Here is a 22735-nt window from a genome sequence, read left to right as displayed (position 1 = left end):
GAGACTGTAAGCTTTAAATACATTACCTTTGGAATTACAAAGTAATATAACATTATAAAATGCTAAAATTCACTTTAAGAATGACTGTAAATGTAGATTATAGATACGTAACAATATGTTACTAGATAAAAGGCGGGGTGCTGCAGCTTTGATTCCCTCTATTTCAGACTGTGGTGGAGCATCACATCTAATCATAGTATTCATTACAGCTATTGCATTTAGCACATTACATATCTTTATAAAGCACTGCACACAGGTATTTGTGGGGTTTTATTCATAATCACACCACTTTCTATAAAGAGAGATAATAAAGGCAGGGAATGAATTAGGTAATCTGTACCATCTGTAATTTATTGCTGGAGCCGGTTGCTCCTCTCTTAATGGCATCTGCGCACAGATGGTATGATTTACAGATTCACAGACATACCAGTCAATGACAATGAGGACACTAGCATGCACTCTCACTGCTCTTCCAGGTCCCTCCCTGCAGGGAAAGCTGTCGAGTCCACTTCTATGACTGAACTTAACCTGGAGAAGGGGAGGCTGACTTAACGATGCCGATTGCATATCTTTCCGCCCACACTCAGAAAGGGAGCGCATCCTGGTGCTACAGAGGGAGTAGCCAGGAGAAAATAAATCGATACAGTTGGCAGCAGTTGTCCTCTTGCCCTTTGATGCTGCTGCGTAAACAGAGACACTTTGCAGTCTCGAACTCACACTAAACTCTCTCAGTTTCTCACCTCTGGACTTCGCTGATGAAGGCTGAGGCAATGAATGTAGTTGGTTATCAAAAATGAGGAGTGCAGCCTGAGAGAAGAATGTCTGAGACTGTAGACTTATCTTGACATCTCTAAATCTGGCGTATTTTTTAAGAGGCTTGAGGCCAGCAACCACAAGGTCAGTTAAAATTCCACAGAAGTATATTAAGACATCCATCTGGCACTACTCAGAGGTACATGAAATGGTGGGAATGTGGGTGGATGAACAACATGTTTTGATGGGGGGAATTTATCTAATGAATCAATCCAAAAACAGGAAACAAAGCAAAAAAATCAACAAGAGAAATCCAGAAATATCCTCGTTAATCCTTTCTTGAGAATATCTCTACAAATTTATTGTAAGTGACACAGAAGTACCCATGGTCCCTTGGTTTTAACCATGTACAAACATCATTTTCACAACAGGAGCAGTATCAGACAAACTTTGGAGACAACAGGAGCAGCAGCACTTTTCTACATGATTTGTGAGATCGAGCAATAGATGAATATTTCTTATTTACACTTTTACACATTTAATCTGCTCTTCTGCAATATATAAAATATGTACATAAAACAGTTGGTCCACCTCGGCTGCCTTATTTTCACCTTTGTACAGCTGCATTCTGCAGTACAGAGTTTAAAAGCCAAAAAGCCATTTTAGTAGAAGCTAGGTGTGTGACAATCTTATATCCAGAAAGGAAAAACAAAAAAGGGAAAGATATTCAAGCTGAGAAATTGTTAGAAATGTTAGAAATTTAAACCTCAAAGCAGGCGCAGTTCGATCACAGCAAAAAGAAATATATTCTCATCTTTGACCTCAGAAAAGTCATAAATAATGCATGAATGACTACAGTGGTTATACAGGCTCTCCTTTTTCTGACAGAGACAGTTGGTGGATTTTAATGGTAGGAAGCTCTCCGACAGGTGGGGGCTCTGATGAGGGACTTTCAGCACTAATGATGCAACAGCAGCTATGATGGAGGCTTTTATTGCAAAGTTGGGCCACTTTAGTTCTGCTTGTTTCAGCTGGTCCAGGTCCGCTGTTTATGGGTCCTCCAGAAAAGATCTTCCATTCCCTGCTGTCCCTGGAGGAAGGAGTTCTGGACAGAGCTACAGAGGAGGAGGGGCTGAGCCTGCAGGGAGCCCCCCTGCTGTCAAGGCTGAGAGTGAGGCCCTGGCTGTGGCCTTGTGTTTGACTTTGACACGCACTCAGATGATGGTGGTGTGGTCTGGGAGTCATTCTCAAACAGTGAACTCCAAGTAAACTCTGAAAAGCTTTTTTAAACTCCTGGTTGGAGCATGGGTAGATGATGGGGTTGATGCAGCTGTTGAAGTAACCGAGCCAGAAGGTGATCTTGAAGACAGTGTCTGAAGGTCTATATGCAGGGAAAATGGAACCTGTAGTGACAATGGATACTTATTTTAGCAGAATGAACAATAATCTGCACAAGTGAAAATACTAACATGCTGGGCTTTAATCTGTGGAACCTCAAATTAGACGGATTCTATATTTGAAGTGGTAACTAGTCCCATGAGACATGCTGTCAGCCTGTATGAAGATATTTAGATTGAATTTTAGCACTCTAGTTCTTCATTATTTCTTTGTCATGCCTCCTTCAGGATGAGGATGAATTTCTGTGAAATAAGAAGAGGCAACTATAGATAGACACATCATTAAGCTTCCCAACAGAGTGACTGGTAAAGACACTTTATTTATGATTTATCCAGTAACCCCTGAATCTGAGTTTCGTACTTGCTCCCTTCTTGAGGTTTGAATAAAATTGCAGCCATAAACTGTGCTCCTTTTGATTAGAGGAAGCACTCATGAATGTGAGTGGGATCTTTAATGAAGAAGCAAAGGTAATGGCTTAACAGGCACATTGCATGCAGGCCTGTTAGTCACTGTAAATGTAGGTGACTCGTCACGTATTTAGAGGCTGCCAGTGAAACATTAAAATAATTTAATGGCTGACTTCTTGTGCTATATCTTTCACTCTGTCATCTATTTTCAGAGGTAGAAGGGGAGAAATGCTTTATTTGGCGAGCTGTTGCAGAAGGTAAAACGTGGGCTTTGGAAAAATGAGATGGTGATACAGAGATGGATGGATGGAAGAACTAGGGAGAGCTTGAGAGCAAATAATTTTGAGCCTGTCTGTACAGCTCATATACTTTATCCCCAGCTGCACCACAAAACACAATTCCATTATTGCCAGTGCCCCTGTCAGATACTTTTTTGTTTGTTTTTTACAAAAAAAACAAGGGTATTGCATCTGTTAGATAAATGTCTTTTGTAGTTCAGAATCAATGAGGCATCCATAGCTTTCCAGCTCCAGTTATGTGTAACCTTCACAAAAAAGCAACAGGTTTTAGCTGAGAGAGACCCTTAAAAATCTGTTGCATAACATGTGGTTGTTATGCCACGAGGGCTTTTTGTCATAGCCGTTGAGATTTCAATCATGCAACCACAAAGACATGTTGTCTCGGAGAGATAAACACAAAATACAAAGGGAGGGGATTTGTTGAACAATGAAACAGCATTCATTGTAATGCCAAATATAAAAAGAGAACCTTGTTTCGTGAAAAGTGATTTTAAACAGAATTATTTGATTGATTATTTGATTGTTACTTCAGGGTACTGGCAACCCAGACATACGGTGATTTTCTAAAGTCATATTCAACATGTCCTGCAGACATGGTGGAAAAGTACCATGCAAATGTAGTAGTGTTTCTGTCCAGTCTTCACAGGGCATCATCTACACAGGGCTGTGTCACTGAAATAGATCTACTTGGCATCACCTTGGTCTTTCATTTCCACCTTTGTACCATCATAATGTATCAGACAGAAAGGATTTGATGGTTTGTTGTCTCATTCTGAGTGCCATCACGGGGAATTTGAAGCCACTAAGCTAGCGTTGTCATATTGTGTGGTAGCTATGCAACCTCTGGATACCTAGGAGATTGGTGCAGAGCATTGAGAATGGTCTTGTTTAATATGATTTTCTTTCATTCAGTAGGATGCTGGTCTTACAAGCTAATTAAACAACCCCACTCAATCATTTCTTAACACCTACTTGTTGTAGTGTATTTGTCTGAGGAGACATTTAAGCACAAACTCTCCTGTGTCGGTATTTTCCTTGTTTCATCTCATCTTTCTGTGTTCTGGATGCCTTTAGGTTGTAACCCCTTGACAGAGGCTGTGTAAACATCACTGATAGCGTGAGGTGTGTGGACAATAAAAACAAATCTATCACTTCACGCTGCCATGTCCTCACCCCACTCCTCTCTACTACAAACCAACAGGGTCATTGAGCACTATGACTTTCAAATATATTACACATATATATTTTAAACATCCTAACTCATATGGATTAGGAGCACAAATGCAGTACTGAGGCAGACAAACCGCCTGGAGGTACAAACACAGATGACCTAATGACAAGTGAAGAAAGACACACAGTAGCTGCTTCTCAAAGTCAAGGATTGTTTCTTGGTAGGAACGGTACTTCCAAGTTGCACCCCTCTTAGGCAAGGAAAGAATCCTTCTTTGCATTTGGAGAAACATAATAAGTTATTTCTTTATAAGCACAGGTCACAGCAATGGACTCACTCTCAATTACAGCCTACACTCACATCAGAAAGTAATCATACAGAATGAAGTATACAACATATGAGGCAAGTGACTTTTCAATATAAAGCAGGATATGCCAAAACCAAGGACCTTGACAGAAGTAGTAACATTAGATGGCAATGCACATGCCTCTACACGTGAACTCTATCAGTGCTTTAATATGATATGCCATAAGGGCACCAAAGTAAGCTTCTTTAAAAAAATTAAATAAATAGCAACAGCTCACTTTATGCTTCCCAATGGTCCTCAGGAGGAACCTCTGAAATGTCAAGGAGAGAGGAGGACAACCAAGAAATACAAATAAAGCCTAATAACTTGCATTTTTTAGATTATTGCAACGATCAAAGTCCTGTACTTTTATTTCTTTAATGATAAAACAATATCTTCACCATCAGACCAACGTGTCAAATCCAGACCAATGTTGGTGAGTCATTGCTAAATCTATCATCTGTAGGCATATGTGGCATATCAAGAGTAATGCCAGAGTTAATACAGGGGCATTGGTAAGCTGAGGCTTTTACTCCTTTCACAGTCAGGAAAGTACTTTACCAAATGGTAAAGGTATAGCTATAGTTGTAGCTATTTACAAGCATGAGAGCTTGGAATAAATAAAAACCAGACAGGACTCGTGAGGGTTTTGGCACATCTGATATCTACTTGGTTTAGATATCCCCCACACACAACAGCACACATAGTTCATAGGTTGGCAAGCCATGTAATTAATTCCCTTCAAGCTGGTTTTAATCAGGCTTGGGGCTCTAGGATAGAGACATCATATGTTTCTCCCAAGGTCCGCAGGGTTTATCTGTCACTGAAGCAGCGGCACTATGATGAGTTCAATAACAAACACAATGGAGGGAAGAAGCAGGAGCTGGAGATGGCCTGACACCTGATGAAAGGGTCTGCATTTTGTTGGTCTGAGGTTCTCTGTTTTTATTTACAGATGGGGAGGACAAGAGGATGTCAGAGATATGAAAGATACATAGAGCCTACTTCTAGGGTGCCTACCTTTACATTTACTACTGTATGACGCTCAGGTGGCTGCTCAACTCATCTGTTAGTAACCTCAGTCTGATCCACAATGTAGGAATTCAATTAACATGATCTAACCAATAAATTTGCAAGCACTTAGAAACCTGGCAGTAGGATAAATGAATGAATGGATCTGTATAATGAATGAATGCATTATTCAAACAGCTCTTTATAAGTGGTCTGACTCATGCGTAAATGTAGGAGATCAAGAATATAAGCCTTAATGGTAAAAAACGTTTAAAAAGTTTCCCATCAACTTTTTTACTGTGGATTCTCAGTCATCCAGGTCATCTTTTATCAGAACTGAAGAAGCCTTTCAGATGAGAGATTAAACACCTTTAAGAGTCATAGAAGAATTGTTTTTTTTAAAAGCAGCAGTGGCATTTTGGAAAATACATTTCTTTTGTTACCCCAAATATCACTAAAATCTACTTATTCAATGTGACACTGAAGATGGGTCTGGTTGTTTAAATTAATTTAGCAGACTTGAAAAAAAGCCATGTGATTATTTATCACTTTTATCATAAGTGACAAAATATGAATGCAGCACATCTATAACATACGAAGAACTGGTGACGATTATTATGGACAGTCATGAACAAGTCCACCAAACAACCCTCTAAAAACTTGTCTTTTAGTTTTTATAGGATTTAAGAAAAATGAATTTGTGAACTCGGAGGACAGCCAGGCCAGCTGTCTGTCTGTTTTCAGTGTCAGCTCACTTGACTTTGTTCTGCTAACAGCTCAACATGTCAGCCAGCTCTGGCCTCATGATAGCGGACTAATCTGGCAAGGTTTTTGGGTGGATTTTGGGCAAGCCTGAACATAGGATCAGCAAATTTAGCTGAATTCGGACTGAAAAAGAACCAACAATGACTGTTTACCTGAATTTGGGCTGGACGTGGACTTTGGTTAGTTACAGATTTAATATTGATATATATAATATCTTCTGGTCTGCTATATTCTAGCTCTTATGAGGTAAAAAAAAATTCAGCTTCTTTAGATAAGCTGTCACAGACTACAATAATGTTTAAGATGCAGGCATGAATAGAAACAGTTTTTCCATTTAATTGAAAGGAAGGTAAAAATATCCTTACCCTCTCAGTTGTCAAAACAACCCTTTAACTTTTCAAAATGTAAACAAATTACACAAAAGCTGATCTGAAAATGGACAACATTTGCCTCACAAAATTAGTAATCGCATGCAGGATGAGGATGACAATACTCACCAATGGGGAGCACGAGGAAAAAGGGCAGCCAGCATAACACAAAGCATCCGACCACAATGCCCAGTGTCTTGGCAGCTTTCTTCTCACGTGAGAACTTGAGCAGTCGCAGCGCAAAATGTGTGCGGCTGCGAAGGGCGTCGTCCTCTGATACAATTGTGTTGCCACGGTGCATCCTGAGAATCACCTGCTCCGAGTCTGACTTCTCTGTTTTGTGGCCCTCTCTCAGCCCCTGGCTTTCTCTGTGAGCTACCACATACACCCGACAGTACATGACTAGTATGATGGCGAGAGGGAGGTAGAAGGAGCCCACAGCTGAGAAGATTGCATAGCCTGGTTCCTCTGTAATCTTGCAGATGGACTCGTCCTCTGGTGCTGGCTCTTTCCAGCCAAACAAAGGCCCGATAGATATAATGAAAGAGAGCACCCACAGCAGCATCACAGCCAACAGAGCCCTGCGTTTCGTCATTATAGATGGGTAACGCAGAGGGTAACTGACTCCAATGTAGCGGTCCACCGAGATCACACAGAGGCTCATAATAGAGGCTGTGCAGCAGAGCACATCCACAGCTGCCCAAACATCACAAAAAATGCGTCCAAACACCCATCGATCCAGGATCTCAAAAATGGCAGAGAAGGGCAGTACGGTGGAGCTCAGCAACAAGTCTGCCACTGCCAGATTAACTATAAAATAATGCGTGACTGTCCTCAGGTGTCGATGACAAACCACAGACAGGATTACTAGGATGTTTCCAACAACTCCAAACATGATGAAAACACCAAGAATCAAGCCCAAAACTACAGCCTTAACCACATTGAGCTCTGGGACTGAAACCTGGCTGCAGTTGGAGCAGTTCTGTGTTAGAGAACTTGGGGTCATATTGTCCAGCACAGAAACCACCAGCTGGACAATATGACAATATAACACTGACACTCGACACTGTCCAAAGGTTTGCTGGAACACACACCTAGTTAAGTTCTCTGCAAAAGAAAAGGGACATCAGGGCATTCTCATAAAAGCCATTAGAGTAATGATCACATTAACTTTGTCTTGTCATAACATAATTGAATGATGAAGCCTCGAGCAAATGAGCCATTATGTTGGCAATAAATCGAGATCCTTTGCAGAAACACAGAAAGAAGTATAAAATATGCAAATGAAACCTGCTGTGCTGAAATGACTAATCCATCTTTAAAATGTTAGTGTTACTACTGATATTATGCCGCTGGTTCAAAATACAGCTTAAAATACATTTCAGATAAGATAGATGGGTGTACTTTGAACGATCCTGCGAACCTAAAGTTTCCCTTTGGAACAAAACTTCAAGTCTGTTGTATTGAAAGCTGGAATGAGAACCCACCCCTCTGGACAGGGTGGGAGCTGGGCAGGACTCAACATCCAGGCTGTTCCTGTTGAAGGCTCGGGCATATTGAGCGTCAGCACCAAGTGGCAGCATCCAGTGCCTTTTTTGAAAAGAGAAACAGAAAAAATGTGCTTTGAGAGAACTGACACAGCTACCACAAACAGTAACAAAACACCTTTATCATTTCTTGCTTTGCCTATTGCTTTGTGTTTCCTTTTTTCTTTTTCTTTTTTCCATTTCACCACTGCTTAACTCTATTGAGAAACAATCTCTCCTTTAAATAAATCAATATCACACGTTCAAACAAGTTGAGAATTTCACTACGTGTATGATCAATTGTTATGACAATAAGTCTTTACTTTGGCTTGTTCAAATTAGTTTGCGATTTTTGGAAAATAAGTTAATGAACAATTTGGATATTCGTCCCACAACCTGCTGATTATCAAGCGGAAGCTTAGCTTAGCATAAAGACTGCAGTGAGGAAACCTAGCATGCTCAGGCTAATGGAGAAAAAAAATCAATAACCCTATGAACACTGGTCTAAAAATAGTTTCAGCCAAACTCTCTGTGCAATCAGAAAACCATTGATTTTAACTGCTGTTTTTGTTTTAATTTGATGAATCAACTAAGGTTCTCTCTCAGGAAGAGGCTAACTCTTTATGCTAAACTCAGCTAACTACCGACTCTCAGCTCCAGAGATATTGCAAATTTTCTTTTTTTTTTTTTTTACTCTTTTGACAAAATCAGGGTAGTTTTTTTTCCACTCTACCTCTTTGCCTCTGTGTGAGAATTAGGGCAAAACAACTCCTACAATTAACAAAAATGGTGCTGCCATTAAAGCCACTTGCCCTTGATGCAGTTTTTGTGGGGCACAGCACGTGGTGTTGTGAGGATTTGATCTGGTCACATTTCTTTTTAAAAAATCCCTAAAGCAATACATTTTTCAAAATATCAATTGTAAAAAAATGTATGTGCCAGAGTTTTGACCATTTAGAAATGTTAACATATCCTGAAATTCATAGTTTTTCAGTATAGAAGATGGCAGAATGACCCAACTCTCTGATCCTATGGGGTGTGTTACGTAAATGTTGCCAATGTGCAAATGGCAGTAACGATGAACATGTTTTTCGACTGACCACTAAAATTGTGCCACTGTGTGTATTAAAATGTTCATTAAAATGTGTGTGTCTAATATTGCACCAACAGAATATGCCAAATGTCAGGCTGTGTAGCAAGAGACAGCTTTTTCTCTTCTCTTCTCTATTTTTTACTCTGACATCTGTCTGTCAACATCTGTCACAGAAACAAAAATGTCAGATGTACACAAACATAAGATCTAACAGTTAATCACCCAAAATGATTCAAAGCAGGAATTTAATTAAATGAAATGTGTCATTAGGCTGATCTCCAAAGCCCTGGGAAAGAAAATCATACGCATGTGCGTTTATCTTTATTTGTTTTGTTTTCATCTAAAAATAAGATTTGATCAGTTTTGTACAATTGCACATTGACGAGGACATTTTAGCAAATGTAAGAATAATTCCAGTTTACACCATTAGTTGTGACATCTTATTTTCCTATTTTGTTCATTTTACTATCAAATCATATCAATTCCGTTCCACATTTGTCATAAATAACACTTAGTATCGACATAACACACATTTGAATTGTTGTTGTTCAAAACAGTTCCTGTTTAAAATTGAAACTCATGCTCGTCCTGGATCTCCAGCTGCAGAGAGGTAATATAAAATTTAGGTGCTCGGTTTGCTTTATCATGAAAGGATCCTTATGCAGCGTTTACTCTGGCTCCTCCTGACTTTTTCATCTTGATCTGGCAGAACAATGTGTCACCATTACACAAACTCCTTCACTTTGACAGATGTCAAATTAATCTAGCCTGTGCAGATTAAGTAAATGTACGTAGATTAGACAAGAGGGACTAGTAAAAGTAGAGCGGTTCTGTTGGGAAAGTTTGGATTTTGTTAAGCTGCTTTGGTGGAGACAAATTAAAAGTTCATCTGAGTTGACCATCTATCTATCTATCTATCTATCTATCTATCTATCTATCTATCTATCTATCTATCTATCTATCTATCTATCTATCTATCTATCTATTATCACAAAACATCTCAGCTTTCACAACAATACAATGCAATATTATAGCGACGCATTAAGTTTTCAGTCCTCCCCTCTCCTCTGCGCTGCTCCTCACCTCACCATTAACCACTGACTGACCTTTTCCTCCATGCCCCACAAACCTGAGCCCCACTCTGCGTGCTCAGATGCTCAGCATGTTTAACTGACTTATATGTTTCAGGTTAGCTCCTGTGTTGGCACAAAGCGGCAAAGTCTGCAGGCAGAAGCCTTCATAATACAGTACCACCGAGTTTCTCCCACCCACTCAAGTACAGGAAGGAGGCTGGTAATAATGCCCATAAGGTAATTATGAAAGTTATATGTGTATCAAAATGAGCAATGCCAAAGCTCATTATAGCATCATCTTTTTGTTCTTTGGAAAAAATGAAGATACTCCAGCTTAAAGCACGAGTTGTTGTTGCTGCATTAAAATAGATCTTGTGATCTGCAGCCTTTTAATCAAGCAAATAAACTTGTTGGATTTAGACAACTTTAGTCAATGCAGTTTTAGTCGTAAAGGGTTTCAGGGTAGGTTTTCATGACATCATCAAAAAGATGCCAAAGCCAGTATGCAAAGTTACAGTAAAAAAGACATGAATATCATGAGTAAGTTTCTTTATATTTGAGGCTGCTCTGTGACCGTCACTGTGAAATTATTAATAATAATTTTGTTTCTTAACAAACAAATGAGTAGGAGGAAAATCAGATTTTATTTGGACTGATTCTCCTGTAGATTGACATATTGCTCTCTTTTCCAGCACTAATCTGTTCATTATTCTGAGCAACACTCATCGTCAGACAGGGCTGCCAAGTGAAAGGGCGGACGTGCTGCAAGGTGGCCCCAAAGGAAGTGAGCAGCTCTACGTTAATGTAGATCAAGGTTCCGTGCCCTGCTCAAGGCCAGGGCATCTGCATTTACTTTCTTTTCAAACTGTTGAGTATTATTCTGGTTAGTAGCATATTTGTGCACTGCAGCTCAGTGGACAAATAAAAGCTTGGTGTTGGCTGTTTTCCAGACAGACACGCAACATTGTGTTGATACGGTGGACAGCGTGGAGCTTCTTCATGTCTGCAGCTATTTTAATTGGTCAGGGCTAAACAGCCATTGTGGCTCAGATCAAATTTCATCCTCTTCGCTAGTGTGTGGAGTAAATCCCAGCTCTATAAGATGTGGCCTCCGTGTTAGACTCCACCTGACAGATGGTGACATCCACCTTAATAAAATGTCAGAGCTTGTTGTCACGAGAGAGCTCTCTGCAGTACGCCCACTGAAAACTTCAGTGGCATCACTCAAATCGGTCTAAATCCAAAGGTCCACGTTGTGAACTCTAAATAAATGGAAAACTTAAAAAGGTCAGAACAATAAAAATGAACAACCAGTCTAATAATAGAGCAACGTTTCCAGACAAGTCGTATAATGGCAAAAATAAATGACAAGAATCCACACGGATTCCGTTTGACTAAACCAACTTTGGCACCTTTAACCCAAATTTAAACTGATTCTAACTAAACTAATGGATTTTTTTTAGTTTTTTTTTTTAAGTAACTTACGCTCGGTTATCAATTAGGCTAGATGAGAGAACGTGTTTATCTCGAATATTTATCCTGCATACAAGCGCGGACACAAATACAGAAACGCATTCAACGGCACACAACTATCAAGAAAGAGAGGATGAAACCAACAACATGTTGAAAACACTATAGAAATACCCGAAATGAACACATCTTGGACTCACCTAACTTTGATCTAGAGTCTTACATCCCCACGACTTGGCAGAGCCCCATTCAGACGCGGTTGTGATGGCTGAGTCGAGCTGGGAGGCGGAGAGCGGGAGAGCCAAGTGCGCTCATCTAGGAGGGCGCCCACATCTGCCGGTTTGTTCGCGCGCGCGATCCCCAGTTGCTCCGAGTCTCTTCAGATGATGATGATGATGATGAGCACCAAATCACTCACTGCTCTCTCGATCTACTTTCACACCGAATTCCCCCCCCCCCACACACACACACACCACCTCATAGTCCCGTTCAGCATCACCCTCTGTGCGTCATCACAGCCAGTCACCGTCGACCCTGCACGACTTTTTGAGCAGTCATCACTCATCTTACCAACTGTCAAACGGCGAGGGAAAACAAGGACAAAAGCTGAATGACTTCACTTACCTTAACAGTATTGTCTCCGTTGCAGTCCAAGTCAAACTTTGAGATAGATAAATGGAAAATGTTTGCCAAACCAATTCTGAAGAAAAATGCTCAGTTTGATCTTGTTTTCTTATTCTTGTAGTTTTCATTTAGTGACTGGGCTGATCTCTTGAAGGGCTTTCTCCAACGATAAAAGTATAGATAATGATGCTGTCTTGTAGTATTAGTATTTATGTCAATTTGGTGATTTTTAACGTGATTACAGCCCCAGACAGCACCTCATACCCCAAATGTCCCCACTGGCTGTATTGGCTGTGACCAATAGTTTCAACAGAAGACAGCTCATGTACCATTCACACTTGGTGATCAAGTGTTTTCTATCTTTGTCCTTACAGTATGATAAAGGCACTTTCTTTCACATTTTAGGTGCTTTACCTTGGTGGTACTGCTCATCATTTTCCGTAGTGCCTTTATAGCTAGAAATATTTATGATGCTCATGCCTTTTTTTTGAGAAAATAACAATGACAACAACTGCTCTCTTTTTTATTGTTTTTTCCTTTGTATGTAAGTACAGTTTTTATCTGATGTGACACAACATATGCTGCAAAAAGCTCCTTTTCTACTGCTCCTCAATACTTTATCAACCCAAATGCAAATATTCTATGGCTGTGGTAATCGCAGGGTCTATAGATATTTGGCCACTGTGGACAACCAACGTGGCTTTAAAATGAGGTTAGAAGTCATAACAGTGGATGCAGATCCTTTGTAGTGTTAAAGTCTGGAACCCGTGGACTTCACCAACTGATTCCTCCTGTCAGATGCTTTGCCGTTCCTTTACAGCAGCTGCTTTGAGTTACATATTTGTGGCTCTTTCTTTTATGGGCTGATATCAAGAGACCGACTCTGCCTTTTAATAAGATTTTACTTCTTAGCCTTACGAAGCTCTTGGGTTGGTTTCATGTGACGCTTTCAGTCATTATCCATTTGCAGTGTCAAGTGCAGTCGTGTCAGTATTGTAGCATTTCACTGAACCAGAGCAGACATTATTGCTCTAATCAATCTGTCACAAAATCAACAACTGTCATCATCAGGGTCTCTATGGCACTCATGGGAATTGATGTTCCCACGAGTGCCAAAAAAAGCCCATAACACGGCCACCATTTTTAACAAATTTCATAATATGCTTTAAATTATACAGCCTTACGTATGCAAAAAGTTTTATGCATTATTTTCATCAGTCCATTCAATAAGAGCTGAAAGTCTGCTTTTCACTCTTTCAGTCTTAACTGCTTCATTTTTAGTCCTTTGTGGTGACGTACAAAAGCAAGACTGCAAAAATCCAGTCACTATGTAAAGAACATCCATAATCAAAGATGTATATCTTATGTAGCTTTTAATAAACCCTTTTTTCAAAGTATTTTTGAACGTGTTACCCCAATTGAACTGTGGCCTATAAGTTAATTAGATAATTTATGAACATACAAATTATTTGTTGTACAACTCAGTCATTAATGGTTTCTTTATTTCTAAGGTGTAACAGATCATTTTGATGGAGAGTAAAGTCACTGGCTGCTCATTCTCATTTTCAAATAAGCTGCGATGAAGAAACAAGAAGCAAGCACACATGGATAAACACTGTATATTGATTTATTTTGGGGGGTGGTGCTACTCCTTTTCCCCATGTGGTCAAGTCCTCAGTTTAAGCCAGGTCGAGTGTTCGTTGTTTTTTTCAAGCAGATGTAGAGACTCTTCCTGGTGATGCAGACTGCTTAGCGCGCAAGATGTTAAGCCTATCTGTGAAGCAAACAGTTGACAGAGAACAGCTTCTTCGCTCAATCAATGAAGACTTTCATCTTACAGTGTCTGTCCTTTTACCTGCTGTTATATCCTGGGGAAAATCGACTTTGTCTTGTCAAAAGCAAAATCCCCAGCACACCTGAACTCTCTAAAAGTACAAACACAGCAAAAGGCACGGAGTAATACAATTAGAGATTTATTTTCTATGTGCACAATGAATTGATTGTCATTAAAAACAAATGTCACAGATGGAGTTGATTTAGAATTGACAAACAATTTTCACAGGAATTTAAATTTGAATCGTCACAGCATTTGAGGAGATTAAGTCTATCATTGTGCATGCATGACTGCAGTGGCACTAGCAAAAACAAGCAAGCCGCTTTTCAGATGATTATTTAAGACATCAATAGTTGGCCATGCAATGAGGCAGGCTGTTGAGTTTGAAACATACTGAAATCAATAACTTTACACTGGAATACGTATTTCCTATCACAGAGGCGACAAACCTGAGCTGAGCAGTCAGACTAATGCTGGCATTTACAGTGACATTTAGCTTAATTGCCTATCAAGAAATTTCTCCTCTGGCAGATCTGATTTTGACAAAATCAGAACAAAAAAAGGGCAGCAATATTTCAGCCATGACATCAGGTAAGTGAAAACAGCTAACATTATTCCTGCAGCTCACACTGTGATTTCCATTCATTTCTCGGGGCAAATTCATTATGGAAACAATAAGTCCTTCGGTCATGTTCCCATCATATTCTTGAAACCACTGATCTACTATTTTTTTCCCTTTAGTTTCTTTCAATAAGCTGAATGAAAAGACTGAGAAGAGATTGTAGAGGATAGGTGATAGATTCTGTCGTCATGCTTGATGAAGCTCCTCAGGATGCAGCAGTCAGCTGTCCACCCACACTTAGACTAACTTGAGGCTCACACCTGAAAGATTGATTAAAAAGCAAGCCATCAGAGGCGGGGGGCTGGATTTCAAGACTTATCAGTGTGTCGTACAACAGCCGTCCTGTGTGACACGTAGTGGTGACCTATTATGGTGTGAGCATCGCATCATCATTGTCTGACATAAATCCCTTATGAACTGTGCCAAGTGAAGGCACCCTGTGATTCAATCAAAGTTGACAGACACTTTTGTGATTAATTGTTCTCGATCACTTGCGGGAATCTGTTGTGGTTTGAATCCACAGTGGGCAGTCTCAGTCAGCTTTCTGTTCACCGAAGCAAAAGACACATTAAAAAGTAATTTCACTATATTAGTGGTTAATGCAACATACTTATTAAACAGGTGATAAAGTTTGGCTGCATCTATATACAATATTATTGTATAATATACTCAAAAACACGAACATGAACATCAATTAGACTTGAAGACCAGAGCCAAAATGGCAACAAAAGTTTAGTTTTTAGCTAATGTCAGCACGCTAAAATATGCTCACATGATGTCTACAAGGCAAAAAAGGGATTTCATAAAAGCCCATCAAATGTTTGTGAAGATATTTCCACCTGAGGACGGTGAAACCATCCATGTTACTGTTCAAAATGTGTTCAACATTTGAGAACATGCAAATATAAGGCAAAACCATAAATCAACCAAATTATTTCCTATCGCTACACACATACACACAGCTGGCATGCAAATAGGGTAATTATATTAGACTGTTCAAGCTTGTTTCAAACTTGGAAAATGTTGTTGCTCAGCTGCACCTGTGCTCCACCCACATGATACATTTGATCATTTCTGTAACCTGGTGGCTCGACAAGTTGAAAGGCTGAGTCACAGAGAGACTGTATGATGTTCAAGTGGTATAATGCTTGAGGCTTTTATCAGGCTCTGGGCATGCTTCTATCTGCAGTTGCTGTAATGACGACAGACCCAATTAACTCCACTATGAACAGAGCTCTAATTATGGCCTAAATGCTGCACTTTTACCCTTTAGTGTCATAGTGAGGGCTTGTAAGGGGGCAAATGCTGCTGTCGTCTTAACACACAGATGCACAAACACAGATGTACAGCACACTCACCTTGAGGGTGCTCAGCTTCTTTAATGCTTTTCTGTGCAGGCATCATGGCAGGGATGATCTAACATGACAACACAGTCTGTCCCGCTCTGACTGGTGCCAATCATCTGATTAATCAATCACAATTCCAGATATTTCTGGGGCAGCAATATAGTTAAGGATTTTACAAGAAACTTTGTTTGAAATCGTGAAGCCCGCGTGTATATTAGTCAGAGACACCCAGGACATCTAGTCAAAAGATGAAAAATTGTCTGAAAAGAGACAGAAAAGGGCCCATCTTTGCTTACAGATAAATTATTCCATCAGTGGACCCATTCAGAGCCCATTCATTCTGAATTTATGAATGCAAAATAATTGCAAATGCATCCAGTCTTGCAGACAAATTAAATGCCATGTTTCTAAATTTAGACTGAGTGGAGGTAAACGGCTCATGCAGTGACCTTGAATGTAGGTATTGAACACAACAAGTGAGGAGGCAGAAAAGATAAGGCGAGAGACATTTAGGGCACAAAGAAATTTGTAACAGTTGGTACAGCATGGGTGTGCACTAAAGAGAAGAGCAAACATTCAAGATTCAAGATGAATTTTATTGGCATTAAGCACGAAGCTTTACATGCAGCCACAGAGCATGAAAATCACATTATTAATAAAGCAAAGGGGAAACCTTACCTCTGATTTTGTTATTAATAATGAAGATAGCAACATGGTCATGCAAAATCTCTGCACAATCAATTGTTTAAGCGGGCATATATTGCTCATAAATGACATTGTGTTTGTCCACTGCAGTTTTTGATACTGACACGTTTGTAAGTGGCACCTAAAAAAGTAAATACATATGCTTAATCCCTCTAATACAAAGAGTTGCCTACAAAAAAAAGTCAGTGCTGCCAACCTCAGACATATACGTAAATATTTTTTAAAAAGTGTACATCTTTAGTTATTAGCAAGTGCACCGTGAAATATGATAAAACAAGTAGTGCGAAACAGCATAGGAAAACACAACTAAATGGTTTTAATGCTTATACCCGCTTTGTGATGGAAAGCTGGAAACCACAACAAGGCAACTAGTAGCCAAGGTCAGTTACTGCACTAATGATCAGTTGTGACTCACTCAGCCAAAAGGAGACTCTATATTTGTCCATACAACTGTCCAGTTTTAATTATTCATATCAGGGTGATTATCTGCAGCTGTTACTTTCATGTGTTTTGCCTATTTCATGGTCAGTTGTCCCCAGAACCCATTTATTGCTCTGCATGACCAGTGAGACGACAATACCTGGCAGGGATGGCTTTGTACCTACATAAAAAGAACTGAAACCACCTCTCGCATACATGAGATCACAAACACGTAACATACATACGTACGTGTGTATATATATATATATATATATATATATATATATATATATATATATATACTATATATACTGTTTGGTTAAATTTTCCTTTGAGTGTGTGAAACAAATATTGTGTGTGATGTAGAAAATTGCATTTCTGTTGCTAAAAACAGCCTTTGGAGGAGGATCTCAGCTTCTATTTCATGATATTGCATAAAAATCTGCAGGCTAGACAGAAACATTATCTTCTGAGAACAAAGTGTGATTATACAGCTGTCCTTAGGAAATGAACATCCGCACACGATGATGAATATTGACACCAAAGGGTCACTCAGCGGCTTGCAGTGGCCCGGTCATTTCCGACTCTTCCGCGCCCCCTTGTGGCTGAAATCGGATCTCGCTAACATCACTTGTGAAACGATTTCTCAAAATTAATTTTAAAAATATTATTCTTTTTGATTCCCTTAATATATTCTGGTCTTCAATAGCACATTTAAAAATGAAATAATGTGAAAGAACTAGATTCAGCGAGGGCAATTATGTTTGCGCATGCGCAAAGCCAATTGCTGCGTGTCGACAACGCGGAAGACTCTGGATAAATAATACCCTGCTCTTCTCATAACTTGTTTTATGAGATTGGAACTACTTTACTTCACCTCGACCTTTTTACTTCATATTAGCAGGAGTAGCTTAGTAGTGGTCTGTGGAGCATGTTTGTTGCGTCGTTAAATATTCTGTAGGCTATCTGTGTTTCGTCTGAAACAGTGACAACCAGTTAACAAGCTCCCAAGCAGCTGAGAAATATGCCTGCACGTAATATTGTGTCCCATGATTGTCCTAACAGCAAAGTTAGGTACTCCAGGTTAGCCACTGACGATGACGGATACATTGATTTACAGGTAAGACAGGATGGACAATGCTACGAATAAAAACACGCGAGATTTGGTTTGAAGAGATGAGCCTCAATCAGTGATCCTCAGCTGTTGCTGTGTAATTTATGCCTTGTATTATTAGTCATTTACCAGTATTTATTTTCTTGTTATAATGAGTAAGCGAGAGCAAATGTGAAACAGAAATTAAAATGAAGTAGCAGAGGTCAAATGTCCTCACAGCCTGTAAAATGGCTCGCACCCTGCCAACAATGCCCATAATTCAACTTTTGTTTAATTTCCCCTTAAGCATCTTAATTGACAACAAATAAGTTTTGATCATTTTGAGATCATTTTTAAGAGCTCAGACATTTGCTTATGAGGGAATGTAAGTCAGAAATTAATTTAATCCTTTTTTGTATTTAGTGCTGTCTGCATGTGTTTAATAGCAATATGTTATTGTGATTTGCTTGTATGGGATTAAACAACACAATTGTGGTCCTGTAGGAGTGAATTGAGCAATTTAAGAGATTTGAGGGAGTGTTTTCTTTTTGTATAAATGTGTCAGGTTTTGGGGTTGGGGATGATGGGGAAGGTGAAGGTAGGACACGGATGCGGACTTCAAAAAGAAAGCTTGGTTTATTAAAGTAAAAAATAACAATAACAAAATTCAAACTAAAAGCGCGGCTGAGCCGGATTCAAAAAACATAACTGGGAAAAACAAACAAAAGACTTTCATGGCATGGAATAAATAAATACTTAGCTTGGTCAGGACATGCCATGGCATGAAGGGCAAGAAAGAAACAAAGAACCGACAAACTGAGAGGGGAGACTGGAAACTAAATAGGGAGTGAGTGATTAGGTGCAGCTGGTGAAACTGGACAGGTGAGGGAATTGACTAATTAACAGGCATGGGAAGTGAGGGGAAAACCAATGGCAAGACTAAAACTCAACCAAGACATGAACCGAAACACAAAAACGTAACATAAAACTAAAAACATGAGTCCCATGGCGTGACAAAATGTTTTCATCTTTCCCTTTAAAGTGTCCGTTGGGACTGAAATTGTGTTATTAAGCTTAAATCCAGGCTAAAGGAATTTGCCTCTGAATGTTGGCTTATCTGACAAGGATTTTGTCAACAGAAAATTTGGATTCAGAAATAAAGAAATTAATTAAATGAATATTTGGGGAAAACAGTCCTGATAAAGATGGGATTCTTTGAAATTGGTGCAATCCTCTTAAACTCAAAAGTACTGTTCAAGAAATTGACCTGAGTTCTCCAGGTCACCATGTTCTCTGCTGCCTCTTCTTTTAAAGCAATTTATGAGTCATTTGTAATATTTGTTCCTATACTGAGAAATGATGAGATATGGATGGATGGAGATCTTCTTTCTTTTTATCATTACTTTCAAATTGAGTCTGTTTTTTTTTTGGGGGGGGGGGGGGGATTTTGGCAAGAGGTGGATTATACCAGTGAACTCAGAAGTTACTCTCTAGATGCAGTAAAGCTTTACAGAATGCATTTTCAAAGGTGACTTTTATTTATACCCGAAGGTAGATTTGTCCTCCGCTTTTCATGCCTTTTAACTTCTTCTGTTTCATCAGTTAGGTTTTTTACATGCCTGTTGATTAACTTTTGTTGTTCGTGAAAAAAAAAAAAGAAGCAGCTGAGTTTTCTTTTAATTTTTGCACAATTGATGGTAACTTTTTAATTCTGACTCCTAACATCCTACTTTCGAGTTGCATTGAATGCAACATAAGTAAAACCTAATTATATCATCAGTGTTATTTTCTCATGCTCATGTATACCTCCTCCAGAGTGTCAGAAGACATTATACAAGTGTATTCACAGGCAGAATAGCACACAGTACTTTCTTTTTTTAATCCTTTGTTATCTTTACAGTTTTGTGAATTTTCATCACAGCAGTTGCAACGACTGGTATAGATAACCAATACATGTCATATGCATAATGAAACAGCACATCATGTGACTTTTAAAGCTCCATGTCTTTTATATAATGCATGTCTGAGACAGAAAAGGCCTTGTGTTTTGTGGAGTGTTGTGAAGTTTCTAATTAAATGTTTCTCTTCTTCTGCAGTTCAAAAAGAGTCCACCTAAAGTCCCATACAAAGCCATAGCGCTTGCAGTAGTGCTCTTCTTAATCGGCTCTCTGTTAATTATTATTGGTGCTCTTCTTCTGGCTGGGTACTTTGGAGTCACTGTGAGTACTTTAACAAAGCAGATATATTTACCTTTGAATTTTTATTATCGTTTGTATAGTGTTGCTTTAAACAAACTATTTTTTTTGCCTAATAAGTGTTTTCTTTCTGTTAGCACTCAGATCGAACAGTGCCTGTCCTTATCATTGGGATCCTGGTCTTCCTGCCTGGAATTTACCACCTACGGATAGCTTACTATGCATCCAAGGGCTACCCAGGGTATTCCTACGATGACATCCCAGACTTTGATGACTGAACCACACCAAAGCCTCAGCCTCAGATGATGCATTTCTCTATTGCTTGTACTAGATTTAAAGTAGCTTAAAAAATAATGATGTTTTTTTGTAAATCAGTGTTCCGCTCTTAAGTTTTTATGCTTAGTAAGCTAATGCCAGATTACTAACAGATAGTATTTGATATGTACATATATTTAGTTTTCTTGTTGATTTAATAAAACTTTAATTTGATAATTTAACATTTGTGTAATGCCTCTTTTATGATTTATGTAATCTATCCTCGCTGTTGAACAATGTTTAATCATCCAAGTTACACGATGAATGTAAAATCTTACGTGGCTTAAACGAAGGTCTCCATGTCACAGTCAGCTGGTCGATAAAACCTTTCAGCTGATAATACATTATGTAGAGGGTCATCATGTGTTTGATCACCAAAATTAAATACAAGACTAATATCGTTCATTACAGTATAATCCCTACACCGTTCAGTGCAGTTTTCCTTACCCTCCAGTTAATGCCTTCTTACTCCTCAGATTTGTTCTTTCTTGGAGGACTTAATGGGATTAGTTCCAATCCTTTGATCTCCATATGGCGCACCTGGTCTGTGAGAGTAAACATCGTCAAACAGGGAGCTACACAAGCAATTAAGACTGTCATTGACATTCTGGTGACCAACCTTTTTCCCCTCTCTAGTCTCAGCTATCAACACATCAATTTTAGCGTATTATGACAGCACATCCGTGAAAGGCTACTACCTGAATTTGCATTGCAGCATAACAACACATTTATAATGGATTGCTGGTATAGGTTGGACTTCAATAATCCCTTCAGATACCAGGCAACCCACTGCTTACCGAGGGGATAATTCAGAGTTACTTGCTTTTTCTCTCTATTAAATGTGCCGACTTAATCAGACACCAACCATAGAGTACCTGGTATTAGCCAGATCAGATTACGTACTTTAAATCAGCTCAAAAACCTTCTCCTCCCCCTCTAAATGGTAGCTACAGCTAACAGAATTACTGCATTGTGTCCTCGCAAATACATCCTTTTGAATTTAACAGGCTCAGCAAAATATTTGAACACCTTGTACAATATCGCAGGGATGTAAAAGTGTTTTAACCACAAAGTTGAGATTACACTGCTCTCTATCCTGGCCACAGAATCATTGCGAGCGACTAATAATAAACCAAAGTCAAGCCACAAGATAACCATGTTTTATTTGTGCGTATTTTTGTGCTTAGGTCTCAAGGCAGTCTTCATGTTTATGCAACTTTCTGTCATAAACCAGCGTCCTTTGCTTCAGGGGTAATGTCTCCTCCTGGTGGTGGCTCATCTGGCTCTGGATTGGCTGCTTTAAACCATAATGTAAAGGTGAAGACCCCAACGGACCAAAGGCCAAACAGTAAATTATGATTATAAGAGCTTAACTTTGACATTCAGCTCATTTTAGCGGGACATCACAAGAAGTGGGTTTGAGGTAAGATATTGAAAAACTGAGCCTCGAGCCCTCTTTCAAACCCTTCAATGTCTATCATTAATGAAAAAAGAAACTATTTTATTCAGTTAGCCAGTAGCCAGGATTAGCAATTGAAATCATATAGCTAATGCTAACATTATAGTTCTTCTAAGTCTGCAAAAGTCCAGATGCAAACATGATAAAAGTCTCAAATGCAAGACCTTCACACTCAAATAGACACCAAAAGTTGTTTTCAATGTGTTTCCATTGTGGATAGATGAAGTCAATAAGAAAAAATGCTTACAATAATTACTGCACAACAAAATTAGAGCTTCTCATGCTAGCTTCGCCTTTAGCTAATGTAAAAGTGTTAGTTTAAGATTTGTGTGGCAGGGAGGATTATGCACATTTATTTGACATTTAAGTTTATTTGTTTTTATATTTAAAAGAGAAATCTGTTTTATACTCTTAATGAGATGTCGTTTTCCCTACTACATAC

The 22735-nt window shown here is 39.1% G+C and overlaps 2 protein-coding genes across 2 annotated transcripts; one reads left to right on the top strand and one right to left on the bottom strand.

Annotated features, from left to right (window-relative positions):
• Positions 1 to 808: 808 nt before the first annotated feature.
• On the bottom strand, positions 809 to 12081 carry adra1aa (adrenoceptor alpha 1Aa). Its single transcript, XM_075468599.1, has 3 exons — positions 11881 to 12081; positions 6648 to 8108; positions 809 to 2156 (listed from the first exon to the last, which is right to left on the bottom strand). The coding sequence occupies exons 2-3, from the start codon at positions 7522 to 7524 to the stop codon at positions 1615 to 1617; spliced, it is 1419 nt and encodes a 472-aa protein (XP_075324714.1). The 5' UTR covers positions 7525 to 8108; positions 11881 to 12081; the 3' UTR covers positions 809 to 1614.
• A 5935-nt stretch (positions 12082 to 18016) lies between these two features.
• Positions 18017 to 21016, top strand: tmem230b (transmembrane protein 230b). The gene is made up of 3 exons (XM_075469117.1): positions 18017 to 18351; positions 20421 to 20543; positions 20657 to 21016. Exons 1-3 carry the CDS (start codon positions 18256 to 18258, stop codon positions 20795 to 20797), a joined length of 360 nt encoding a protein of 119 aa, XP_075325232.1. The 5' UTR covers positions 18017 to 18255; the 3' UTR covers positions 20798 to 21016.
• The last annotated feature ends 1719 nt before the right edge of the window (positions 21017 to 22735 follow it).

The sequence above is a fragment of the Odontesthes bonariensis genome, chromosome 6 (assembly GCF_027942865.1).
Source record: "Odontesthes bonariensis isolate fOdoBon6 chromosome 6, fOdoBon6.hap1, whole genome shotgun sequence".
In the NCBI taxonomy this organism is placed as follows: domain Eukaryota; kingdom Metazoa; phylum Chordata; class Actinopteri; order Atheriniformes; family Atherinopsidae; genus Odontesthes; species Odontesthes bonariensis.
Note: the sequence above shows the minus strand (reverse complement) of the source record. Positions and strands in the feature narration are given on the sequence as shown.